Here is a 25,866-nt window from a genome sequence, read left to right on the forward strand (position 1 = left end):
GGGCTGGTGGTCAAGGCGCTTGATTGGGACACATGAAATCTGCGTTCTATTCTGGGTTTTGCCACAGACTTCCTGTGTAAACTTGTGTTTTAGTCCTCCCAGCTGTAAAGAAGGGATAATAGAACTTCCACACCACACAAAGGAGTGCTGGGAGGATAAATGCATTAACATGCAAAAGGCACTCAGATATCAGTGGTAGGGGCCATATACATACTAAAATTAACTAAATGCATTTGCTGGGGAGCGTTACTATATAGAAAGTGACTTTAATATACTTTTCTGTTATGAGAAGCTGCTGTTTGAAATTGTTTCAGCAATTGTGGGTGGTTTCTGTATTATTTCTATGAATAGTATGTGCCTTGATTTACCTGCTCAGTTTTGCAGTGCTATCTACCTGGACTCAAAGGGTTAAGTCAGACCTGAGCTGAAGTTTGGCTGTATGCAGGAAGTGCAGACAGTTACTTTAGATAAGCCCAATCAACATATTCCAAAGATAATACATGTGTGGATTCCTTTGAAGCTTCACCTCCAACCAATGTCTGGCTCACAACAGGGATAGACTGGAGGGGAATAAACCGGTCTGTCCAGATCATGGCAAATGAAGGGATTTGGAGAGGATAGTGGGGTGGGGGGGGTGGGGAAATCAGGAATAAAGACTGGATGAAAGCTGGGTCCATGGCTTAAAGGAAAAAGGAAGATTCTGGAAGAGGACAGGGAGTTAGAAGTAGGAACTGCAGGCATGCAGGCTATCCCCCACTTAAGGCTGAAGACTGCCTGAGCTAAACAGGGCCTGCTTAACTATGTAAGGAAAAGCTAAAAATCAAAATTTCAAAACTTGTTGTGCATTTTTGCTCAGAAATAGGACCAAGGTTGAATGAAATTGGGTCCGTTTTCGTTTTGAAAGTGGACATGTTTAAGTCCAGACAAAAAACGAACAAGCAAGCAAACAAATGAACAAAAAACCCACCACATATTCCTTTGAATTGCACTTTGAGTTTTTCACCCCCCCCCCCCCAGTGCAGAGTAATTTTCCAGCTACGAGACAGAGGTAACTCATTTCAACTCTTTACATTTTGTGCTACAGTAACTAAATCAATTGTACTATTATTACACATTGAAAGCATTTCCCTTGCTGCCTCTCATTTTTTAAATGCTGTTTAGAGAGAGAGAGAGAGAGAGAAGCGAGTTGTAATTAATTTTCTAATAATTCCTATAGGCAAAGAGGAGATTCAGAGACAGTATTTTTTGCTCTGAAGAGGATAACAGTTTGTATTTCACCTACAGTGGCAAATCAAACGTCCTAGAGGTCAGAGAGCTCAACTACCAGGTACAAGGCCTACTTTATCTTGCTAATGTATACAACAATTTCCTGCTTGTAACATTTAGACACTGTAAAAAGTAATGTGGAGTTAAATTACATATAGCAACTGGGACCTTATCTTACAGTTGTTGTACACACAAACATCATTGAAGCTGTGGAAGTTTCGGGTGCACGGTAAATACAGGATCAGGTCCTTGGCTCCATTTTAAATAGTGGGCTAGAAATATCCTCAATTGCAGCTGAGATATACTTCACACCACTAAGGGGTGGGACAGCCACCTTAGTGTTCTCCTGATTTGGGCAGGCTCAGGGCAGCTTGAAGTTACGCCTAGAGGACCAAAATCCAGGGGGCTACTGTGGCAGCTAGGGATCACCAGAGTGAAGGGTTATGTCTCCTTTCTCTCAGGAACACACCCTACACTGGACAGAGAGCTGCAATATACTAAATAGCTGCCGCAGACCTCACAAATCATGTCCATTGATTTAACAAGAAGAAATTCAGTTTGCACAGGCTTAATGCTTTGTGTATATTTGGTAAAGGGCAGGGCAGTATTTGCATTTCCAAACAGACATATATACAGTATCTTTTATTTTAGAGAGACAGACAGATATTTGGTAATCAACCAGTTGGCAATCAATCAATGATAAGAAAGAATATATGGAAACAGTGCATGGCTGGCAAATGGGATTAGCTAAAACATAGTTTTGAGAATTTGCATCAGGTTGGTTGCAGCTATTTTCATGCATTTTCCACTTTGTAATGTCTTAATTTTTTAAATATTTATCGCTACAGTATTGACTTTCTGAATGGAGGGCTTTTTTTTTTTTTCCATTTATTTACATTAGGTTAACATGGCATCTCAGATTCCCTGGTATGAGAACCTAGCAGAGATGAAAATGCCTTGGATGTGGAATACAGGCCCAGATTCCCATGTGCCAGCAATCCAGAATCTGAACTTTAAAGTTCAGAGTGGCCAGATGCTAGCTATTATAGGAAGCTCTGGTAGGACTGAAAGCTTTACTGCATTGACCAAGCCTTTACAATAAGATATACAATAGATGACAACAGCACTACTGAAGCCCTTGAATGCCAAAGGATATATATAACCATCCAACAGAGAAACACTCCCTAGAAATATATGTTATACATCGCTGCAGTATGCTCATAAAAAATATAAGGTGGGCCCCCAGCAGAAGACAGTTAGATTTTGTTTGGGAAAGAATTTTTGTCATGATTTGTACATATGCTTGCCACACAGTTTCTTAAAGGATGGTTTTTCACCATTTGATTTTATGGGCCAGACTTCCTGGGTATGCCTGGAACAATGCAAGGTACCCGCAGTCCCTGCACTGCTGGGAGCAAAGGGGCCTTGCACTGGCTGGCCCACCTCCAAAAGAGCTATCAACAGCTCTGGCCAGCGCTGAGAGTGTGCAGTGGCAGTACTACCACCTTATGTCCACAGCCTGTCTTACTGTGGAGGTCAGTGGAATTTCCTCCATTATTCACCTGCTTCCTGGAGTTGTCTGGGTCTGAGATTTGCTTTTAAAACAAAGTTGAAGCTTGGGAATCCTCTCTGATAAAAGAGCTTTGGATGGAACAATATTATATTGCTGTGTATTTGTTAAGTAGCTTACAGTGAGCACAAATCCCATTCAGGTAACTGGTCTTAAACAGTTTTAAAAAACCAGTTTATTAACTATTTTATCAAATACTTCAGTGAGGTTTGTCAAAATTGTTGAGTGGTTTCACTTTATTGTTAGTAATCACTGGGGATTGATATATGGTTTGCAAATGGATGGATTTTTTTAAAAAAAACTTACATAAAAAACCCTCAAATCATCAAGTAGGGAATTAATCTTCTAAAATGAAGACCAGCAATACATGAAATAATAAATAAGTAATAATAATAATTAATAATGAAGGAACTGTGTGCACGTTTACAAACTATATCACACAACATGAGAGAACAAGACATTTGTTATTTATTTCCAAATGTCATTTTGCTTCCATTATTTTAGTCTTGTTCCCCCTATGTGTGAGCCAATATTGCATTGTTTAAAAACACCATATTTATTCATGTTCACAATTCATCCCACAAAGCAAGCTTATAATACAAATTTAGGCCGAGTCCTGCAATCAGATCGAGTAGTGTGGACCCTGTGTCCATGCAGAACCCCGAGGCCAATGGGATTACTTCTGTGCCTGAAGTTAAGCCTGTGTAAAAGTGTTTTGCTGGATCAGGGACAGAATTCTCCTCAAGTCACCACATGATCATGGTGAGCCAAAAATATGTATAATTACATATGTGGTAAACTTCAGTTCATAACTTTGTTATGGGTGGGGGCGGGGTTGGGGTTTGAAGATTTCAGGCATCTTTGGAATTCAGTTAGTGCCATCTCTTATGAGGCAGCAGTCTCGCTGGTAGTCCTCTAGCTCAGTGGCTCTCAGCCTTTCCAGACTATTGTACAGTACTGCTTTTAGGAGTCTGATTTGTCTTGCGTACCCGCCCCCAAGTTTCACTTCACCTAAAAACCACTTGCCTATAAAATCAGTCAGAAAAATACAACAGTATCACAGCACACTATTACTGAAAAATTGTTTACTTTTTAATTTTTTCCATATAATTATAAAATTAATCAATTGGAATATTCAACATATAATATATAGAGCAGTATAAACAAGTTGTTGCCCATATGCAATTTTACTTTGTACTGACTTTTCTAGTGTCTTATGTAGCCTGTTGTAAAACTAGGCAAATATCTAGATGAGTTGATGTACTCTCTGGAAGACTTCTGCATACCCCTGGCTGAGAACCACTGCTCTAGCCTAAGAGCTCATATTATAACTTCTAAAGATGTCCTAAACCTTTGGCTCAAAACAAACAGTCAAACTTGAACTCAGGTCTCCTACTTATTGGTGCCCATGGCACTACCTAAGAACCCTGGGGCTTCGATCCTCCAATTGGTTTCAAATGTATATTGCCTGTTTCAGAAAATGTTTGCAACACAGATGAAATATGCTTATTTTAAAAATACAGGGCCAAATTCTGTTTGGTTGGTTTGCATAAGAATATGCCTCAAGACCTACAGACCTACTTGTTTTGTCGGATCTCTCTTTCTTCCTATATGTTATACCATGCTCGTCATTATGATATGGGCAGCCACAAGGAGAAACATGGGTTAGAAGCTGTCTGCTGCAGTTCTCACTCCACATATAGGCAGACCCTCTGCAAATGTAGTCCAGGAGGCGCACTCTGGGAAGGGCTAATCAGCTAGAGACCATAAACTGCATGCTTTTTACACACACACTCTCTCTCTCTCTCTAAAATCTATGCATCCCTTCCTTCACAGGCTGTTCTCCTTCAGGGGTTCTGAAATAAGCTATAGAGAGGGCTTAGGATGGGGGTGAATATGGAGGAACATGAATGTGGCAAAAACATTTGCCTCATTTTTGTGACCAAATGGAACAGCTCTAGAATTTGAATTAGAATCCAGAGAGATTTTTAACTTTTTAAATTATGATTTTTCTAGCCTGTGGAAAAACATCCTTACTTGATGTGATAACCTGTCGAGATCATGGTGGCAAAATTAAGTCTGGCCAAATCATAATCAATGGAAAACCCAGTACTCACCAGCTTGTTAAGAAATGCATTGCACATGTGCGGCAGGATGATCGACTACTACCCAGCCTAACTGTCAAAGAAACATTATTATTCGTTGCAAAATTGCGGCTCCCGAAGACTTTTTCAGACTCACAAAGGGAAAAAAGGGTAATTAGAGCTGCTGGGGAAAAAAATAAAGTTGTCAAAAATGCATTTGACATAATTATCCAAGTATGTTTGGGGTAAGAACAGTTAAATTAAACTGGGCATTTGTTATGTAAGTTGTAAAGTCTAAAGCTTGATTTCTCTATTTTTGCTTATAAATAGGTTTTAATTTTTTTTGCTCCCAGATAGAAGGCTGCAGTTGTTCCAAATGGCAATTTAGGGAAAGCTTTATGGGAGCTAAAATGAGAAATGAATTGCTGAATTTTTAGAAAATGTTACCTCTGAGAAAGTCAAGGTTTCTTTTAAATGGCTATTGATCAGATAGCGCAATAATATTTGAATGATGCTTAAAGCCAAACGTAATTTTGGACTGTGCATTATACTTAATGATTAAACAACTAACCCTTGCTTTATCCTGGAACTGCCAGGTGGAAGATGTTATAGCAGAACTGCGGTTACGACAGTGTGCAAACACAAGAGTAGGGAATGAATACATCCGAGGTGTGTCAGGGGGAGAAAGGCGAAGAGTAAGCATTGGAGTGCAGCTGCTATGGAACCCTGGTAAGCATAAAGTCATTCATCTTAATTAAACCACAAAACCAGATGGGGGAGGAGGGGTTTTACATTAGTAAGGGAAATATTTCCCTCCCCCCCCCCACTGGCTGCAGCAATTGTGCCTATTTACATTTTAAATACAAGCAAGGAATATTATTTACTTGGACATTAGTGGCTTTATTATGAAATTTATTGACCTAATCTGCTCCCATTTAAGTCACCATAAGAATTTCTGTTAACTTCAGTGGAATCAGAATCAGAACCGATACCTTGTAATCACTTTTCCAGTGTTATGTGCCCAGACTTTGAAACTCTTATGCACACTAGAAGTCCTGTTTACTTCAGTTGGGCTACTTGTGAGAGTAAAGATTATGTTAGTAACAATCTGTAGGATTAAGGTACTAGATGGTAATCTCAGTGCCTGTGGCTCCACTAGGATTTTTCAGATTTGTAAATTACCCCAGGCAGTGAAAACTGCAATGCAGAGAAAACTCAGGCAGGCTCAGTTGTTCTTTACCCCTGTTCTCACCAGCCAACATAGTGGTAATAAAGCCTAATCCATGTCTACATTGAAGTTTCTATCAGTACCCTTGCCTTCTTTAGGAAACATGGGTCTGAATATTCCCAGTGTAGATAAGGCTATTTTTTCCACAATTACAGGGAAGGCAAAAAAATGTTTTTCAGTAAGTGCTGCTCAGGAAAAGAGGTATGTATTGATGCAAAACATTTTCTGTTTCCAGGAAAAGAAAAATTAAATACAAATTTTCCCTTTTTAGCACTTCAAACACTTCATAATAAGCTCTTCAGGACAGGAACCATGGTCCAGATCCTCAAAGGGCTTTAGGTGGGAGCTACATGCTTAAATATCTTTTAGGATGTAGGTCCATGATTTTGTGTGTGCCTGTACAGCACTTGATACTACTTGGGGCCGTTCGGTGCTATGATAATATAATTGTGAATAATTCAAGGTCTCAAAATGTTTAACATTATCTCACTTGAGTTTTCAACAACAAATTGCAAAGAAACCTTCAGATAGAAAATATTAATGTAGAACTTATTTCTCCTCTCTTCATTTTCATGCTCCTATATTTTATTTTTTATAACTTTGGCTCTCTGGTTTTGAGGAGTTTACACACCCTGACACTGTGTGACTCTTTTCAGCTGAATGATGCAAGTGGTTTGAACACATAGAATATGAGTAGAAGTATTGCCCTAAACTCTAACCACACTGAAGCTACATCTCATGTAACATACAGTAACTCCTCGCTTAATGTTGTAGTTAAGTTCCTGAAAAATGCAACTTTGAGCGAAATGATATTAAGCGAATCCAATTTCCCCATAAGAATTAATGTAAATACGGGGGTTAGGTTCCAGGGAAATTTTTTTCACCAGACAAAAGACTATATTATATATTTCTATACAGCATAAGTTTTAAACAATTTAATACCGTACACAGCAATGGTGATTGTGAAGCTTGGTTGAGGTGGTGGAGTCAGGGAGTGAAAGAGGGTAGGATATTCCCGGGGAATACCTAAGTGCTAAATGATGAACTAGCACTTGGCAGAACCCTGAAGGGTTAACACGTTGTTAATGTAGCCTCACACTCTACAAGGCAGCACAAATGGAGGGAGACAGCATGGCAGACAGAGACACACACCCTGTGTGTGGGAGAGAGAGATGCGCATTGCCCCTGTAAGTATGCTGACCGCACTCTAAGTACACTGCTTTTTTAAGTAGATCAGGAAGTTGAGAAAGCAGCTGCAACCAGCAAGCTCCCTCCGTCCTGAGCCATGTTGTGTGCGCCCCCCCGCCCCGCTCTATGGAGATGGGATAAGCAGGGTGCAGGAGCAGGGAGGGGGACACCCTGACATTAGCCCCCATTTTCCCCCCCACCCCTGAACAGCAAGCAGGAGGCTCCTGGGAGCAGCTCCAAGGCAGAGGGCAGGAGCAGCACACAGTAGTGGGGGGGAGAGGGACACCTGAACTGCCCAGCAATTGATAGCCTGCTTGGCGGCTGCCGCACAGGGAATTTAGGGGAGCCGATGGGGGGGCTGCTGGTCCAGGCTGGTTCCAAGCCCCCACGAGCTAGCTCCAATGGGCTGATCTTCCTGCAAGCAGTGGACAAAGCAGGCAGCTGCCAAACAACATTATAAGGGAGCACTGTGCGATTTTAAACGCGCATGTTCCCGAATTGATCAGCAACGTAACAAAACAACGTTAACCAGGATGACTTTAAGTGACAAGTTACTGTACATGGAAAGATACAGAACTGACTACTGTTATGTTCTTGTATCTATTATATAAAGCTGGAAGTTAGGAGAAAAACACTGGAAATTAAAATATGGGGCCAGAATTTACTCTCATTCTTATTGATTTCTATGGGAGCAGGATTGGGACTACAGGAAATGGTTTGGTAATGTGGAGAAAGAACTTTAGGGAAGGGAATTTTCTCCTTGTTAAATAATATTTGATCTTGCTGCTTTAAAAAAAAATCTTTAAAAAGGTATCAATAAGATTTTACGTACTGGTGCCATTTCACATGCAACACATGCAAAAATTGAACAATGCTTCCCATCATCGCCTTTTCTCTTTGACAGGAATACTGATACTTGATGAACCCACATCTGGACTAGATAGTTTTACTGCACACAATCTTGTGATAACCCTATCCAGGCTTGCCAGAGGAAACAGATTAGTTCTCCTTTCAGTTCACCAGCCCCGATCAGATATCTTCCAACTCTTTGATTTAGTTCTTCTGATGACCTCTGGAACTACCATCTATTCTGGAACAGCCCGGAACATGGTCCAATATTTCACAGAAATAGGCTATCCCTGCCCAAAATACAGCAATCCTGCAGATTTCTATGGTTAGTATCACATGTGATTAAACAAATATAAATGGGATGCATGAAATCATTTATTTTCATAAGCTTATGTAATGCACTGATTTTTATTGAATTGCTTTTGGATACTGTCCGATAGGTGACTTATAAACCAATGCTGTATCAGAGCTTTTGTTAGTCTTTGCTGGAGTAACAGTTTAAAAATAAGTGGAACTGTATGGCAAAACCAACCTTAAGTAACTGTGTATGTGACAATCCATCCACCCTGCAAAGTATGGCTAATGTTTGTACTTGCTTTGTTTCACACACGGTTAGTCCCACATTTTACATGCTCTGGAGCTTTCTGCACCTAGTACAAAGTAAGGGAGCCAATCAGTTGCTCTTCTACAGATATCTCTTTACCTTCTGGTTTCCAAGGTAAGTAGCTTCACCACTTTCTGGGCGGGGAACATAATGGGGGCTATAGAAGTTCCCTGTTTTCCCTGTTGTGGGATACTGGAGTGGCGGGGATGGGGGGTGCCGAACTGCCAGTACTTTGTTACCCTTGGCAAAGAAATCTGAAATCACTGTCCCAGTTTCCTCCCTGGAGTTGCCAGTATCTTGGAGGTGTTACTCCTGGCTGTGCCTGGCCCATGCCCCAGTGGCTCAAAGAGCTATATACAGCTCAGGGAAAATCTTACCCTGCAGGACTCTGAGGCAGATGCTCAATCCTGTGGTCCCCAGTCGGCTGGGGCCCAGCGGACATAGGCCACCTTGCTGCAGGGTGACCACTCTAGGTGTGTCTGGAGTTGTGCTGGAGGAGCCAGCTCCAGCACTCAGGGAAGGAAAGCTGCACTCACTGGTGGAGGCCTGGGCTTGGAGCACAGTGAGGCTCTCCCCACCCCAGGGCTGCGCCCAGGGTGAACAGCACCTCCACCTGGGGAGACGCTGTCTCAGAGGCACTCTGGGAAGTATCCCTGTCATTTGGCCTTCTCTAGGCAAGATCTCTGTGGTTAGTGTCCTTCAGGATGCTGACCACAGAGAAACTACCTTGAGTGTAGCCCTCCAAACACACTGGTGTCCACACATGCAGAACTATGGCTAGAGTGTCACTGGGCACATCTCTAATCCTCTCTCCATGGCCACAAGGGCCTGTGAGTAGCAGCCAAATAGCAGCAGCCAGAACCCCTCTCCCATTAGCCTGGGGCAGCCTCCCTAGCTGGGCACCCAAAATGTTCTCTAGCTGGTAGCAGCCAGATTCCCCAGCTCAGGGTCAGTAGCAGGGGCTGGAAGTAGGGTTGCCAACCCTCTGGGATTGTCTTGGAGTCTCCAGCAATTAAAGATGAGTCTTTAATTAAAGATTATGTCATTTGATGAAACCTCCAGGAATACATCCAACCAAAATTGGAACCCTAGCTGTAAAACCAATTAGAACCCTCCACCTAGTCCAGGACAAGGAGTAGCCAGACTTACCTGGCCACCAACCAGGGGTTTGCCAGAGGCAGTCAGGAGCACAACAATTCCTCTATTCCAGCAGCTCACTCCATGCAACAACGTTATTAGCCTTACACCAGGATATTTACTGCGAATTATTTAAATAATGGGTTGCATATTCATTAATATGCAACTAAGGGTTTGTATATTTGCTTAAATTCTCCAGATTTCTGATATGTCAGCCTTAATGGGTATGGACAAATGGAGTGTCTGAAGGATTCCAGCCCTTCTACTTGGGGTAAAATGGTGCTATAGCGGAGAAAAAAAAATAGTGTTTATTAGTGGAGCTTTTCAAAAGCTCGTCTTTCATCCTGTCCTGTGTACAGGGAGCACTGGAGAAATTTTGTGCTACTTGTCTCAAATCTGAATACTGTAAATTAGCTGATCACATCCTAAAGTGAGAGATCACATCCTAAATGTAATGTATTGTGTCTTCGTTCATGGAGTAATCCGGTTAGACTGCCTATGGACTCATGGAACAATCATGGTCAAATTAGCAGTTTATCTGCTCCTTGTCCTGAGCCTTGCCACAAGTACTCCTTTTCTTTTTGCGAATACAGACTAACACGGCTGCTACTCTGTTTATGCAGTGTAATTTATCATTCTGTAAACCATAACTGGCCAAGCTTGTATGCCCCTATGCTCAACTTGATTGTTGAACTATGATTGTTTGGGTGTTTGGATGTGATGGGATAACAATTGAACACTGCATCTGATCAATTCCAAAATTTTAGCAAATGTTCTAAGTATCAATGGGCAGAACCCTATTGATTTGGGTGAAAATTGGAAAACTGGAAGGAGGAAATGGGGACACACAGAGTCCCGATATCTGGTTAGGAGACTTGTCCCCTTCAACCACCCCTGTAATTGTCTATAGAGCAAAGAACCGGTTGATTGCAGCCAATAACATATTCCAGCATAATATCTCCCCTTCTCAGTTTAAAATGTTGACACCCTGAATGACTTAGCTCCCAGACAGGTAAATAAATAAATAAGGATAGTTGAGGGGCAAGGGAGAAAAGGGGCATACACAGAATCCTGGTGGAGAAGAGAATGAGGGACCTTTATATGGGAGGAAGGGAGGCACATGGAACCCTTGGAGTGGGGAAGAAGAGGGTACAGTGGTAGGGGGGAGGGAGCTGTAGGGACACTCAGAGCCCCTGTATGTGACAAATGGGGCATGCAAGGGCAGACTAAGCCCTCTAGCCACTAGATTGCATTCCCAAACTAGAAAAAAAAGTATTTATACCATAATAGTAAAATATAGTGTTGTAGTGTCAACCTGAAAAGCGTCCACTTTTTCCTTCGACAATTAGATAATGTTAATTCAGGATTTGCACGTTGTCTAGAGAAAATTTAGGGAACACACTGCAGATACTGAAGTAATGGTATCGAGTTATGTAGAGCAATTGACAAACATTTTAAGAGTGACCACTGTCGCATCATATCATAAGTATGTGCTATAATTTGGTAGGTTCTATTGACGATGAAATTTATTACTAGCAATACAAATACGAGTAAACTATCATATCTTAGCTATGTAGACCCATATCAGATAATGTCTTGCAGTTGATTTGACCAGCATTGATAACCAGAGCAAAGAGAAGGAGATGGAAAGTCAGAAAAGGGCAAGGTCACTTGCCACCTTGTTCTGGGAGAAGGTCAAAGATTTTGATGATTTCTTATGGAAAGCTAATGAAGGAGACTGTGTGATGACTGTTAACAGTGAACAAAGGTAAAATAATAATTATGTTATTTATAAAAAGAACGTGATATGCTTGATCTGAAACAGTTGCTGAAATTGAGTTACTCCCTTTTTCTCTCTCTTTACTTTTGAACAGTTCCCTTTTCACTCCAGAAGAGGTGATTAACATGCATTCACATTCAACTGATCAGTTACCAGGTGGCTTAAAGCAGTTTACTGTATTACTCAGGTAATCTTATTTTAAAAAGAAACTGATGTCTTCCAGGAATAACATTTAAAAGTGCAAAGGAAATGAATGTTAAGAGAGAAGCATGAAGGGCAAGCTGAACATAGGCTGAAAGTCTGGAGAAAGCTGGTGATAAGTTTGTGTCACACTGGAATGTAGAAGTTGTTATACCAGATCTGACCATACGTCAATCCCATATCCTGCCACTCTTACTTCATTCTTCAGAAAAAGGCAGCCACACCTTTCCTTGATAAATCTAGCCAACTGCACCATGCTCCCCCAAACAAGGGGATTCAAGAAATTTCATCAACTCATTTTGACTAAGACATCATGAGGCATGCGATTTGTTTATCCTTATTTTAGCATGATTGTTACTGGTGGTGGCTGCTGTAGTTGGCTGTGACATTCACTAGTACTTTCACAATTATTCAAAAAACTGTAATTAACTGGCTTAATATGTCTGGAGTACCTCTACTATCTGCTGGGTCAGCAAACATTTTGGCCCAAGCGCCACATCGGGGAATAGAAACTGTATGGCGGGCCATGAATGCTCACAAAATTGGGGTTGGGGTGGGGCTGGGGATGAGGAGTTTGGGGTGTAGGAGGGTGCTCTGGGCTGGGACTGAGTGGTTTGGAGGGCGGGAGGGGGCTCAGGGCTGGGGCAGGGGCATAGGTTCCGGCTGGGGTGCAGGCTCTGGGGTGGGGCTGGGGATGAGAGGTTTGGGGTACAGGAGGCTGCTGGGATCAAGGAGTTTGGAGAGTGGGAGGGGGATCAGGGCTGGGGCAGGGAGTTGGAAGTTTAGGGGGTGCAGGTTCTGAGCTGCGCTTACCTCAAGCGGCTCCCGGAAGCAATGGCATGTCCCTTCTCCAGCTCCTATACGGAGGTGCTGCCAGGCGGTTCTGCACTCTGCCCCATCTGCAGGCACTGCTCTTGCAGCTCCCATTGGAATGTGTGGAAGCTGGAGTGAGGGCATGCTGCGGTTTCCGGAAGCCTCGTTTTACAGTCCCTGACCCTGTGCCCCGGCTGGAGTGGGGCCAGGCTGCGTGGTGCGGCTCACGGGGCAGATTCAGCCTGCAGGCCGTAGTTTGCCCACCTCTGTGCTGGATCATGCCAGAATTATTTAACGGTGTGTCATTTATCCGTAAACAGGGATTCTGCTTTAGCTCACATGATTGGATCTACATTTTGGAGCTGGAGGATCTGATTTCTATCCCCACTTCTACCATGAATTTCCCAATGACCATGCTATCTAAACGATGAAGTGCTAGCTGGCCAGAGATTTGTTACGATAGTTTTGATTTGTACTATACATGTTCCTGTCTAAAAGGCCAAATTCTCATCCCATCTGAAGTCAACGTGGTTCTATATGTGTCAATGATAAGAGAATCAGGCCAAATTATCTAAATGTAGTTTAACTGGCATTATTAGCTATTATAGTATCTTATGGTCAGTGTTGTTGTTTTTCTTAGTCGTCAAATCTCCAGTGACTTCAGAGATCTTTCAACGTTATTAATCCATGGATCTGAGGCCCTTCTAATGTCATTATTAATTGGATTCTTATACTATGGTCATGAGAAAAGCAAGCTATCTATTCAGGACACAGTAGCACTGTTGTTTATGATAGGTGCACTAATCCCCTTCACAGTGCTTTTGGATGTTATTGCAAAATGTAAGTGTCTGTCAGTTTTAGTGATAATGCTTTAAGACAATTGAACAAAATAATACTTAAATTGCTAATGAAAAATATATTGACTATGGGCAGTTCTAGCACGAAATATACCTGTCTGTTTCTGTTTTATACTGTAGGTCATTCAGAAAGAGCTATGCTTTATCATGATTTAGAAGATGGGATGTATTCTGTAACTCCCTACTTCTTTGCTAAGGTAATTGGTTGCAGCTGTCAAGAAAAGTGTATATCTGGTTTTAACATGAAAAGTAAAAGCCTTGTGTGTGGGTGATGAAATTTTGTTCAGACTTCACACTTATCATGCCTGTCATCTAAAGTGGTCATCTTGCTTCCCAAACATTTATTAACTAATTAATTAAGCCTCACAATTCTCTTAAAGCATCTGTCTCCATAAACCATGAGCCTGGCCTTAGGTCAGAAAGTAGTCAAGGTCTAAGAGGATCCTTTCACTGGCTACTCTTAGACTGCTGGGACAAGGGGATTTCTGGCTGGGCTAGGGCAGGAGATGGAAAAGCCTTAGGTCAGATCAAACTAGGGGAGTTATTCCCTGCTGTCTAACCAATGAGGCGTCAGGCTGCAGGGGCTGTCACACTTGCCCCCTTTAGGGAAAATGAGCCCTTTTGTGTTGTTGGTGGTGCAGGTGTAATCTTCCACTATTCACTGGCCAGTCCCACAAGTAGAGAAATGGTAAAAGTGGGCCTTCGACTAAAGAGGGCTGTGGCTTATCATTGCCCGCTGTGCTAATTGGTGAGAGAACAAGGTCAGCATTACCATTTAGGCAATCAATGGGCAATAGTTGTTTCATAGGAAACAGACATCACTGAAGGACAAGCACAATCACTTTCACTTCGGGTTGTCCCTGGTTGAGGTGGAAGGGCAAAGTCCAGTGCCTCAAGTGTATAATTTAGAGATAGTGGCTAGAAATCAGACTGGATGATTGCTTTCACAATGTGTCTTTGACATGGTGTTCAGCAAGGGATACATTTTTAAAGGTGTCTCGCCGTGTCATAAACAACAATTCTAATATTTTTGTTTTCCAATGGATTAACTCAGTGATTCTCAAGATACTTTTTAAAATATGCTTTGTTATTGCCAGAGCTGAGGCTAACCCCTTCCTTTAGGAAAGCTCTAAAATAACAAGCCTGGAGTTGGTTCTGAAGCACAACTTGGTGCCAACCTTGGGAATAATGAAAAGGAAACGTGTTGTTTTGGATAGTTTTACATACCTTTTTTTTCCAGCATACCTCAGTGTTGAAGTGCTGTTGTGAGTTTAGTAACATGAAGAGACCCATCTTACAGAAGAATCTTTGTAAATGCTGCAGTCTGACACAAAATAGCAATGCTAGGTGTACATGCATCCATTAGACACCTTCTCAGCACTTTGCTTGAGAAGTATGTAGCATAAAGAAGTGACATAGAATGTGGCAATTTCATCTTTCACCTTTGAGAGCCAAATTTTGTTTGACTCAATAGTGATTGGAGAAAACCAGCATATTAAATGTATGGAGCACAATTGTTTCTGAAAAAAAATTACGAAGATACTTTTTAAAATATGCTTTGTTATTGCCAGAGCTGAGGCTAACCCCTTCCTTTAGGAAAGCTCTGCCCGCCACAGCATCTGTAATTTAGGTTTCCATTCCCAAACAAGATTTAAAACCCTCATGAGTGGTTCTGGGGAAAAAATATTCTTTGTAGTTCATAGACAATACAGTTTTCACAATGAAATTATATCAATTTTTTTTAATGAATCATAGCAGTAGAGGTATATTATTAAGTGACCGTCAAGTACACTCCTACTTAACTCCCATGGGTGAAGTGATTACATCACTACATATGCCTTTTATTACTTATGTATGAAAATTCTAATATTTTTGTTTTCCAATGGATTAACTCAGTGATTCTCAAACTGTGGGTCGGGACACCAGAGTGGGTCACAACCCCTTAAAATGGGTCGCCAGGGCTGGCTTAGACTTGCTGGGTCCCAGGCCTGAAGCTGAAGCCTGAGTGCCACCACCTGGGGCTGAAGCTGAAGCCCCTGGGCATCGGGACTCAGGTTACAGGCCCCCAGCCCAGGACTGAAGCCCTTGGGCTTTGGCTTTGCCCTCCCCACCCCAGGGCGGGAGGACTCAGGTGGGCTCAGATTTCAGTCCCCCCTCCTGGGGTCATATAGTAATTTTTGTTGTCAGAAAGGGGTCACGGTGCAATGAAGTTTGAGAACCCCTGGATTAACTAGTTTGCAAAACGTGCTGTCCCAACTGTAGGCAAAAATGAGGAAGAAGGGACGAATGATCTTCATAGTGGATGATTTGAAGTGTACTCATCGTAAAGATTCAACAGAATTTGAACTAAAATACATTTGCAGAGACTCATTAATGGCATTATTGCCATCAGGTTTATGAGCTTTTATGGGAAATGTCTTAGATTCCCAGAAACTGACAAACTGTAACAAAACAAGGCATATAATCCTTAACAAGAAGCCTGTCAGTTTTAGGTTTTAGTTACAGAAAATGTCACAACTAGAAATAGAAGGAAAATTAGCTAGGATCCTCCTTTTTCTGTTTTTTTTTTTTAGTGTTTCACTGAAAACACTGACGAAGGTGATCGCATTTTAATAGGTTATTTCCTGCAAAATATTAAAAAATACATATATTAATATGAGAAAGTTCCATAATTTTCAGTGGTTTTTTCCCTCTCAACAGATTTTAGGGGAGCTCCCAGAACACTGTGCTTTTGTAATAATTTATGGAGTTCCTATCTACTGGCTGGCAAACCTCAGTCCTGAACCAGAACATTTCCTCCTTAACTTCCTGGCAGTCTGGCTTGTGGTTTTCTGTGCCCGAGCAATGGCACTATGGATAGCAGCACTGCTCCCAACACTGCAGATGTCAGCCTTCTTTGGGAATGTCCTTTTCACAACCTTCTTCCTGAGTGGCGGTTTCGTGGTAAGCTTAGAAAACCTGTGGCTAGGTAAGACTGGCAAGTGCAGTCGTAACTAACAACTACTTACAGCTTTTGTAAATCACAGGCAATGTTTTTGAGGCATTATGGCCTAGTGGATAGAATACTGGACAGGAACTCGGGTAACCTGGGTTCTAATCACAACTCTTCTGTTGTCTTATAGGGTGGTGTTGGACAAGTCAGTTCATCACTATGTGCCTCAGTTTCCCCATCCATCTATAAAATGGGAATAGTATCTACAATGTTTTGAGATCTACGGATAAAAAGCACTATTTAAGAATGTATTATATGTACTGTATATTATTTTTGTTCTGTTCCAGGTTTTGTAAATATAGAAATAATTCAAAGATGAGTACAAAACCTGTCTCACTGATAAGTTCAAATTACACTCAAGGCTACATTATAAGTGTAATTTAGAAAGCCTTTAACACAGAATTTAGCACTGTCATGTAACAGATAGCAACAGAATACGAGTTGCTTTGCTACTGTAGTATTTGAACTGTCAAGTTAAATATTTAAAGAAAACAAATATAGGATAAAAAACTTAAATGAAAAATAGTTTTAAAAAAATCAACATTTTTACTGATAATGCTTATTTAGTTTTAGCTCGACTTGTACAATGAATATAGATGTCTCAATTGTACTGTTTATGGTCAGTTTTAGTCAATATCAGGTTGTCAAAGCACAAGGACTGAACTCCAATGTCTGAACTACATAATAAGCATTTGTTAGAGTGCAATTAGAAAAAGCTTTATTAGAATATTTTCAAAAATCATGGAGACCTATTAGTTTTACATTATGTAAAGCCTTGTTTTTAAAACAAAAACTTAAAATTTTAGTCAGATTTGTCCCGAGTCTGTCCTCTTTTATATTTTATTACTGAAACAAAGTGGCTCTGTAAAATATGTAAAATAAAAACAAAGTAACAAATCAAAAAACCTTATAGTAACTGGGGATGTGCAAAAAGCCTTCCAGAAGAGCTACAGTTCTTTTTTTGCCATCCTCAATTCTTCATCCAGTTTTGGGTATCACATTTCTATGCATATTTAATTTGTGTGGAGAAACTAATCAAAGACTTAGCTGATATGAGGACGTTGATTCCTACAACCTATATAGACATGGCATTAGATATAATAGGTTCATTTTGTGTGTTTATATTAAGACAGATTCCTCCCTTTCTTTCTCTACCCCTCCTACTGTTTTTTCCAGTTCCATTTTGGATTTCTAAAATATCTTTTGTCAGATGGAGTTACGAAAGCCTGATGCAAATTCAGTTCACTGAACTCACATACCAAATGACTGTTGGAAATGTTACCTTTCAAATCCCAGGGAAACTTGTAAGTCAGTCTCCCAGAGAGATTTTTATATTTGATAAATAATTTGAGAAACAGCTACTAAGGCATTTATTATTGTAGTTGACTAAATGATATATGCCTTGATTCTGCAAAGCACTCTTAGGGCGTGCTTATGCTCATTGACTTTGCTAAATTGGAGCCATAGTGCATGCTGTTTGACCTTTGGCATAAGCCTGAGCTGCATCACCACCACAGTTTGGTAGGATTATATGACTGCTCCCTTTTCCTGTCAACTCACTATCTGATCCCCCACATAGGCAAAGTAGGAAATGAAGTGGGCAGAGTTTGACAGAGCCATATTAAATTAGTCCCATCCCAGCATACAGGAGGGAGGGAAAGAGATTGAGATATGTTTCCCCTACTACTAGGGAACCTTCAAAGCCTGCTTGAAGCAGTACAAAAGGACGGGTGCCAGTTGCCGCAAGAATAAGGTTGAGAGCCACTGGTGTAGTGATTGAATGTCTTGGCATTTCATTTTTGGAATGCCTGTTACTGTAGATACTAAATGGAACGAGTCTGGTGCTCTCTCTTTGGTCCTCCAATGGATGTGTGTTCATATACTGAAGACACCATATCATACAACACAAATAGCAGCCTCTGCTTGAGGCAAGTCCATGCAGTGGCCGATTTGTGTCACAATATTTACATGGTGCCTTGTTATCTGAGGAGGGGAAAATGAAATACATTTTTAAAGAGCAAATAAAGCAATAATTCCCTTCACAAACCTCAGATACACATTTGTTGGAAAACAATGTTTAGAAATAACGCTGCGTTCCTCCTAATGATACACTTGTTGAGAGATGTGACAAAGCTGATCTTGGTGTAATTGAAAATAAGAATATAAAAGCCACCAGGGGCAAGGAAGGAAGAGGAGCAAAGCCAAGGAGATGTGATACTTTGCACATCCATTTTAAAGACATTTTTAATTACTATTTTGTGATGTCTGTGCTTACAGGTAATTCAAGCTATGAATCTGGACTCGTATCCTCTCTATGCAAGCTACCTCATCCTCATTGGTATTAGTACTGGTTTCATGGTTTTATACTACTTATCTCTGAGGTTTATCAAGCAGAAATCAAATCAAGATTGGTAACAGGTAAAAATGAAGGAAAATATTAGCGCTAGTGGGTGGTAGGTTATTGTGACTCTTGTAAAACACCTGCCCATTCCCTCACCACAAAAGGGATCTCACCTTTTATACTTCACAATGTCCATATGTTTTATTAATACCCTACAGCAAAGATATACCATAAAAAAATCATTCTTTTAATATCACATCGTTTTATGTAAACCACTGGATGGCAGCAGAATACAGATAGTTGAAAGCCAGCTTCAAAATCTTTGACTCTGTGCTGTAAGTGGTAAAAAAACAAAAAAACCCTACTAAAAAACTACTAAAAATTGTGCCTTCAACATTTTTTCCTTTTGACGTCATCATTATATAGGTGACAAGATGCATGTGACTCAGATATATGTTTTAATTCAAGAATATGGGGCAGATCCCCAGCTGGTGTAAAGTAGTGTAGCTCTCTTGACTTAAATGCACTTACACCAATTTACACCAACTGAGGACCTGGCCCATAGTTTCTGAATATTGATCATATACTTAATTTGGAGACTCAGAGTAACAGTATAATGAAAAAAATTATTTACATTTTTCAACATCTCTCATCCACAAAGATACCAGTATATACACTATATATAAATCACTTCACTCAGTGCAAGAGAGTAGAGAGAGAATGGTAACTTTGTAACAAAGCAATTTAGGACAGGAGATTAAGCGTATGATTTCACTGAAGCTACGGAAGAATTTTATGTAGGCAGAAGGTAATGATCCAAACCAGAGAGTTAGAATTCCAGTGTAAAGGAGTTAAAAATAACTCGGAACAATTGTTCAATGTTTCAGAGATTCTGCATTTCTATTTTATTTGCATGTTGTTGATGCACTTTTGTTGACTGTATGGATGATTCCTTGTTACAACTCAACATGTCACTATATTGCCATTGTCTATAGTTGACAATATTAATAAATTGTCATTATTAAAAAAAACAATGATCATCATCCCACATACAAACAGTGAGTGTTCTAGCAGTTTAATAAGTCTGTATCCTCACATTCTTGGTGCTAGATACACCAGGCCTGATTTTTTTTTTTTAAACAGGTTAACGGTGCATTCAAAGCATGCCTGTAGTTGTGCATCTAGTTACATGCTTACATGTAATGCATACAAGGTATGCAACTACCGCAACTGCTCTCACAGATCAGACACGGCATGTGCTAGTGGCTGCAATTAGCAGTTTCCATGTGAAATTACCTCTTTTCCCTGTGCAGTCATACTAAGTGCATGTATAAATTAGATTTTAACTTGTTTAAGAAACAGGACATGATTTGGATGCATTCCTAAATATCTGTATGTTTATAAATCTACTGTTCTTATTTCAATAATTGTAATACTTCAGTTCATGGAAAACATACTTTAATTAGTTATATTGCAGTGGACATTACATAAATACACTTTTTTTTAAAAAAAGGAAAAATCTCAAAAAAATAATTTAAAAAAAATACCAGACATTGTTTCATTAGTTCCGTTCAATGAATGGGGCTGTCACTGCGGGGTTGCACTGTAATCAACTCCCGGACAAAGCCCAGCCTGATGAGGTAAAGTAGAACTGAATGAACCAGATTCACCATTAGACAGAAGTAGGAATCCAGAACACATCAAGATTCTTTTTTGGTGAAAATTCTTTTTTTTTACCATTTTTTTTTTAATTTTCTTGTTAAAAAAAATAGCCCCTAACCCCCATTATTGCTTCTGCGGTTACCTTTGCTCTTGAAAAACATGACCAGAACTTACCCTAGTGCCATATTGAAAATGTCAGATTTCCACTGCTTTCTAACGGCAAAGCCAGTTCTTTCAGTCCTCAGCATCATTAAATTGTCAGTATGGCAGCTTCCTGTTTGATTCTTAATTATTCCTTTTTATTATATTTAAGGCACTTAATTTTTTTAAAGTGGTTTACTCTTCTTGGTAATGATCTGTTGTGATTAGAATCTCTTTTATATTACATTGAAATTTTAAGGGTGTATATTGGTACTTCTATTCTAAACCTCTATTCCTAAGGTATTTAGAGGATTAAATTCTAGGCTGACTCTCTGTTGTGAATTCACTTTGATGTTTAATAAAAAAAAAAGAGAGACACAATGGGAGAAATTAAAGACAATAAGGGACAGCTCTGAATTTTAGGGGCATATTGTCATGAACAAAAATCCTCAGGCATCTAGCTAAGAATATACCCATAGCCTTAACTTTGAATTTCTTTCCTTTTGTGAAATTAGGCAGGCTGTTGACATTATTTAAACAGTCTTTTTCATTTTAAATTCCACCCTCTTAACAGTATGTATGGGGACCAAGCGGTGTGAGTGTTTTAGAGGTAGTGTTATGACAAGGGTAGATGTATACATAATGGGACTCGAATTGTGAGCTAGGAACAGCTGCCTTATGGAATGTTGGGAGAGAGCGATCATGGGAGGTAGCCAGCATGTATGTTTACATTAAAAAGGCTCACATTCTATATACTACAATTACATATGATCAGATCTTGTTCCCCTCCAGAAATGGAACCTTAATGCCTGGAGATACTAAAAGGGGAAATAGTCTGTGATCATTGTTATAGACTACAGGGCCCTCTCCCCCCGCCCCCGAAAAAGTAGTCTTGAACTGGTAACACTTAACTTTAATTGCTAGCAATCCCACCCCCTGAATCTGTGCAGAGAAGAGAGGAAAGGACAGGCCAGGGGAAAAGGTGGGTGGATGACATACAGCTTGGCCTTACTGGCCTGTGGACATCAAAGTGGAAAGATATAGTACAACACTAGAAAGAATTATTTTTCTTATAGGCCCCCTCTGTTGTGCTCTGTTTCCCCATGAGCAGGGATCTGGTGGGGGCATAAAGCCTCTATTGCAGACACCCCACAGGGTTTGTGGGCGTCTCTTGTGGCCTGTACAGTGCGGGAAGAGGAGTGGCAAACATTTACTTCCCCCCTAGCTTTAATGTGCAATTGGGAAACCTCCTGCAGATTCCATCTTTCACCACCATCCAGCAAGATTTATTATAGGATGGGTAATGGGACCAAGGGTGGCTTTCATTGCATGGGGTAGTGAATATATGGGTAGCTGCATTGTAGCTTGCATTCTGTTCTATAAGGAATTAAACTCACTATACATTAACTGAGGGAATAACTTTCTAAAAAAGCAGAATTACATTTGGCTTAGGTAGATAAAGGGCAACATCCATACAATGGATTTCAAATTTGGTAAGTCTGTTCTTCCTCTATGCACAGAATTCCTTATCTGGCCCTCCTCATCATAGTATTCAGGTACCTTCTAATTTAATTACAAGAATGAACAACAAGCAAAACTTCCACTGATATCATTGGGAGTTATACACATACCTGTGTAGAGTAGAATATCAGAGTCAAGATCCAGCCTGCGAATCTGGGAGCAGATTATGCTCAAGCTGCATTTCTATATGCAGGACTGTCTACTATGAAATCTCCCACTGCATCAACTAACTGTCCAAGAAAAGCAGAGAATGTACATCTAATTATTTGAGCCCTTTATTGTCTCTAACGTCCCTTGCCATTTAACTCTAGCTGTACCCAAGTGGACAGGTTTCACATGTCATGGTGGTGCTAGAGAAAGATGGAAAAATGTCTTGTGATGTCATAAAAAAGCAATATAGTGGATTCTGAAAAATGCATGCGACAGACCTAATTTAATTCTCAGCCCCCACCCCACGATTTTAGTAACTTAGAAAAGCTTCATGTAACACAAGTGATGTATATTATATGTAGTGCAAGTGCTGTGATCCAATTTGTAATACACTATGTATGACTACAGTGGCTCTTCTTAATCCATTCACGGCTTTGAAACTTGTGAAGGCAGCTTTTACTTTAGCACCTACAGATTGGACATTGCTATTATTCCAAAACTCTTTCCAGGGATTTGCCTGCTGATCTTCCCCCCACCCTCCAATCTATTCTGGTTCTTTCACAACACTCATAACTGCGGTACCAGAGCACCCTTTATTAATTTATATTTCCTGATTAAAGCACCCACTTGTTAAATGTAGGCTTTGAATATCTCCATATCATTGACAGTGTCTGAAATGACATAACATGTAAAGTGGTTGCTCAGCTCCCAGTGAGATATTTTGCAGACACTAGAATTGGCCAGTGGACGAGCTAATTGCAAACTACTTTCATGTTTCAGTTTAGACCACACTGTATCAGGTACAACAACTCAGGGTGAGAGAGTTTCAAGAAGCATGGCACAAAATACATGGAGCACCAATAACTGACTATAAACAAAATAGATATCAAAGCCTAGAAGCAAGAAAGCTTTGTTAATTAAAAGGACACTTAAAAATATCTTGTATGAAATTTTCCTGTGTTGTTACAAGCACCATCTAAGATCACTATCACTGAAAGAAATTTTATTTTTTGTTTACTTTGTGTATTTGACAGAATTTGTGTAGCAGTTTTCCTTGTTTTTGTGGATCTTTCACATAGCAAATGGGGAAGACGAACATTTTTTAAAAAACAGGGGAGTGTGATTTTCAGCAATTTTGAAACTTGGGGCAGAGACAGTCCTTCAAACTACTTTTAACTCATTTGATTTCAAGTTGACAGTCGCTTTAATAAATGTCTATAATAAATGCCATGCCATATTTATGTATTGTGAAAAATGCTTAAGTATTAATGGTGCTAACTCAGTCAATTTTTTTTAAAAAAGCCATCAATTTCTCAGTTTATTAAGAAGCTTAAATCGTTTCTTGCAGATGGCAGCCTTTATGCAGTGCACTATAGAAAGAAAATTACAGGTGCTCATCGGGCCACTTGTAGTGGAGATGACAAACCTTTCAGGCTTCAGCCATAGCGATTCCTTTAGACTGCAGTAGACAAGAAACAACAAAACACATGCAGTTGTGACATGCTGTATTTTTGTTTTTTACCTGAAAGCCAAAGATAAACAGTTCATACAGCATTAGTAGCTATTCATTAAGGCAATAACCTTTAAGCAGTCGGTTGAGGTTTGGTTTTTTTTTAAATCCCTTTCAAGGCCTAACTTACTTTAAAAAAGTCTATCTTTCTTGCGTGAACATAAATTTCTATTATATCTTAATAGTTTAATTTATGTGTGATTATTTCAAATTGCAGTTTGGCTCCCTATTTAATAATATAGCCTTAAATGTAGTTGCCGACAAAGCAAAGCTATTTATCTGTGTGGATTTCACCAATAAATACAACTCTTACATATTTACTTTGGACTGCAGCTCAGCTTGAAGTTATTTGACTTGCATGTTCATAGCACATTTCAGATTTCCGTTCTTCCTTCTGACAAGAAACTGAACTTTAACAGATTTTACAAAAAATGTATCTATGTATATGCATATAAGATTTCCCCAGCACACACATACTCTTGTGCACCTTTAGCTGCTTTCATCTCATCTCATCTCACCAAAGCCATTCCTACCATCATGATTTGCACCTTGAATATTTGCTTGAATAAGAGTTAATTCACTTCAGCATCCTTTGTGCCTCATTTATGCTTTCACTTTCCACAGATTTTCTTGTGAATGAGTTTACTGGCAGGAATGTTCAGGGAATCAACAGAAGAATAGAAACCAGAAATCTGATTCTAAGGGTTATACTCGTCCAATGAGGAAACAGAAACAATGCCACATGACCAAGAGAGCTCAAATGTTATGCAGAGAAGACTCTCAATGACTTGCTTATCAACAATCTACAGATGAAGACTTAATCATTGAAGTTATTAGGTGAAAATAAATGCACAAAAATTGTAAAACCATGGCAATTCACAAATAGATACGGACTAAATTAACTGAACAAATTATCCGCTATGAATTATTTGCTATGCTCTTTTCTAATGTCTGTGCTAGCATTGTCTGATAAGATAGTTGCTACCTTGGCTGGCCCAATGCCTGACAGCAATATCCAGTATGCTCATTACATGCCAGCCATTTTAGGGCTTGGTCTGTAGCATTCCTCAAGTCACTACTTTTGTTCTCCACAATACTGTGTTGGGGGGGGGGGGGGAGAATGTTTTCTAAGCTATTTATAGTTTGATCTAAAAATCAATAGTATTCCATGCTTCATCTGGGAGAGAGTCCTGAAGCAAAAAATATATAACCTTTGTGTGACCAGTTCAGCCTCAGCATGGATTATATAAACAAGAGAGCAGTGAGGAGGAGTTGGGACCTGATTTTACCTCTATATAAAGCACTGGTAAGACTGATGCTGGAATACTGCATCCCGTTCTGGTGTCCACAAGTCTATGGTATACCAGAGGTGAGACAAGATGATGTAGCGTGTTCTAGTCTAAAGTTGAATCTTCCAGCTAGCAAGCCATGGTGCCAAAACCAATGACCTAAAGAAAGTGAGAGCCATTAAAACCATAATCACTTAAGGTTTCCTTTTTGTAACTTAAAATGATCACTTTTAGTAATATACTGTACTCTTAAAAATAAGCAGTCATTTCATTAATGGTGTTATCAGCTAGTCCATAGAAATATATAAAATTTAAGCAGCTGTTTGGAAGGCCTTCTAAAGCCTAATAGCATGACAACCACACTAGAGACAGAGATAACAAGCAGTACACAAACAAACTTTGAAACACAGGGCATTTGCTGTTCTAATTAAGAGCCATATGATTGCTTGTCTGTTATACAAGACAATAATCAGATTCAAGAGAGGATAATTCACAAGATCAAAAGCATGGCAGTTATCACCACAAGGGAATCAGATCATTGCTGAGAAAAGAAAAGAGCTAATTATATTGTTTCTCTTATAATGTATGTTTAATAAATATAATAATCAAATAAAGTAATAAAAATACACTTCTTAAATTCCTAACTGTACTAGCCCGAGTTGACACCTCCGACTGAGCTCTGC

The 25,866-nt window shown here is 39.9% G+C and overlaps 1 protein-coding gene across 2 annotated transcripts in view; it reads left to right on the top strand.

Moving 5' to 3' along the window:
* The window catches only part of LOC119853246 (cytoplasmic dynein 2 light intermediate chain 1), a 133,202-nt gene extending 108,208 nt beyond the window's left edge, over positions 1 to 24,994 (top strand). For both annotated transcript variants that reach the window (XM_043511879.1, XM_038396092.2), the window contains 13 exons: positions 1,217 to 1,327; positions 2,168 to 2,324; positions 4,853 to 5,091; positions 5,517 to 5,649; positions 8,241 to 8,510; positions 11,529 to 11,694; positions 11,801 to 11,893; positions 13,361 to 13,560; positions 13,698 to 13,774; positions 16,278 to 16,545; positions 17,746 to 17,873; positions 18,847 to 18,987; positions 24,519 to 24,994. In XM_043511879.1, the coding sequence (XP_043367814.1) occupies positions 1,217 to 1,327; positions 2,168 to 2,324; positions 4,853 to 5,091; positions 5,517 to 5,649; positions 8,241 to 8,510; positions 11,529 to 11,694; positions 11,801 to 11,893; positions 13,361 to 13,560; positions 13,698 to 13,774; positions 16,278 to 16,545; positions 17,746 to 17,873; positions 18,847 to 18,984 (1,980 nt within the window). In that variant the 3' untranslated portion in view covers positions 18,985 to 18,987; positions 24,519 to 24,994. The remainder of the gene's footprint in view (positions 1 to 1,216; positions 1,328 to 2,167; positions 2,325 to 4,852; positions 5,092 to 5,516; positions 5,650 to 8,240; positions 8,511 to 11,528; positions 11,695 to 11,800; positions 11,894 to 13,360; positions 13,561 to 13,697; positions 13,775 to 16,277; positions 16,546 to 17,745; positions 17,874 to 18,846; positions 18,988 to 24,518) is intronic.
* The last annotated feature ends 872 nt before the right edge of the window (positions 24,995 to 25,866 follow it).

This window comes from Dermochelys coriacea, chromosome 3 (assembly GCF_009764565.3).
Source record: "Dermochelys coriacea isolate rDerCor1 chromosome 3, rDerCor1.pri.v4, whole genome shotgun sequence".
In the NCBI taxonomy this organism is placed as follows: Eukaryota; Metazoa; Chordata; order Testudines; family Dermochelyidae; genus Dermochelys; species Dermochelys coriacea.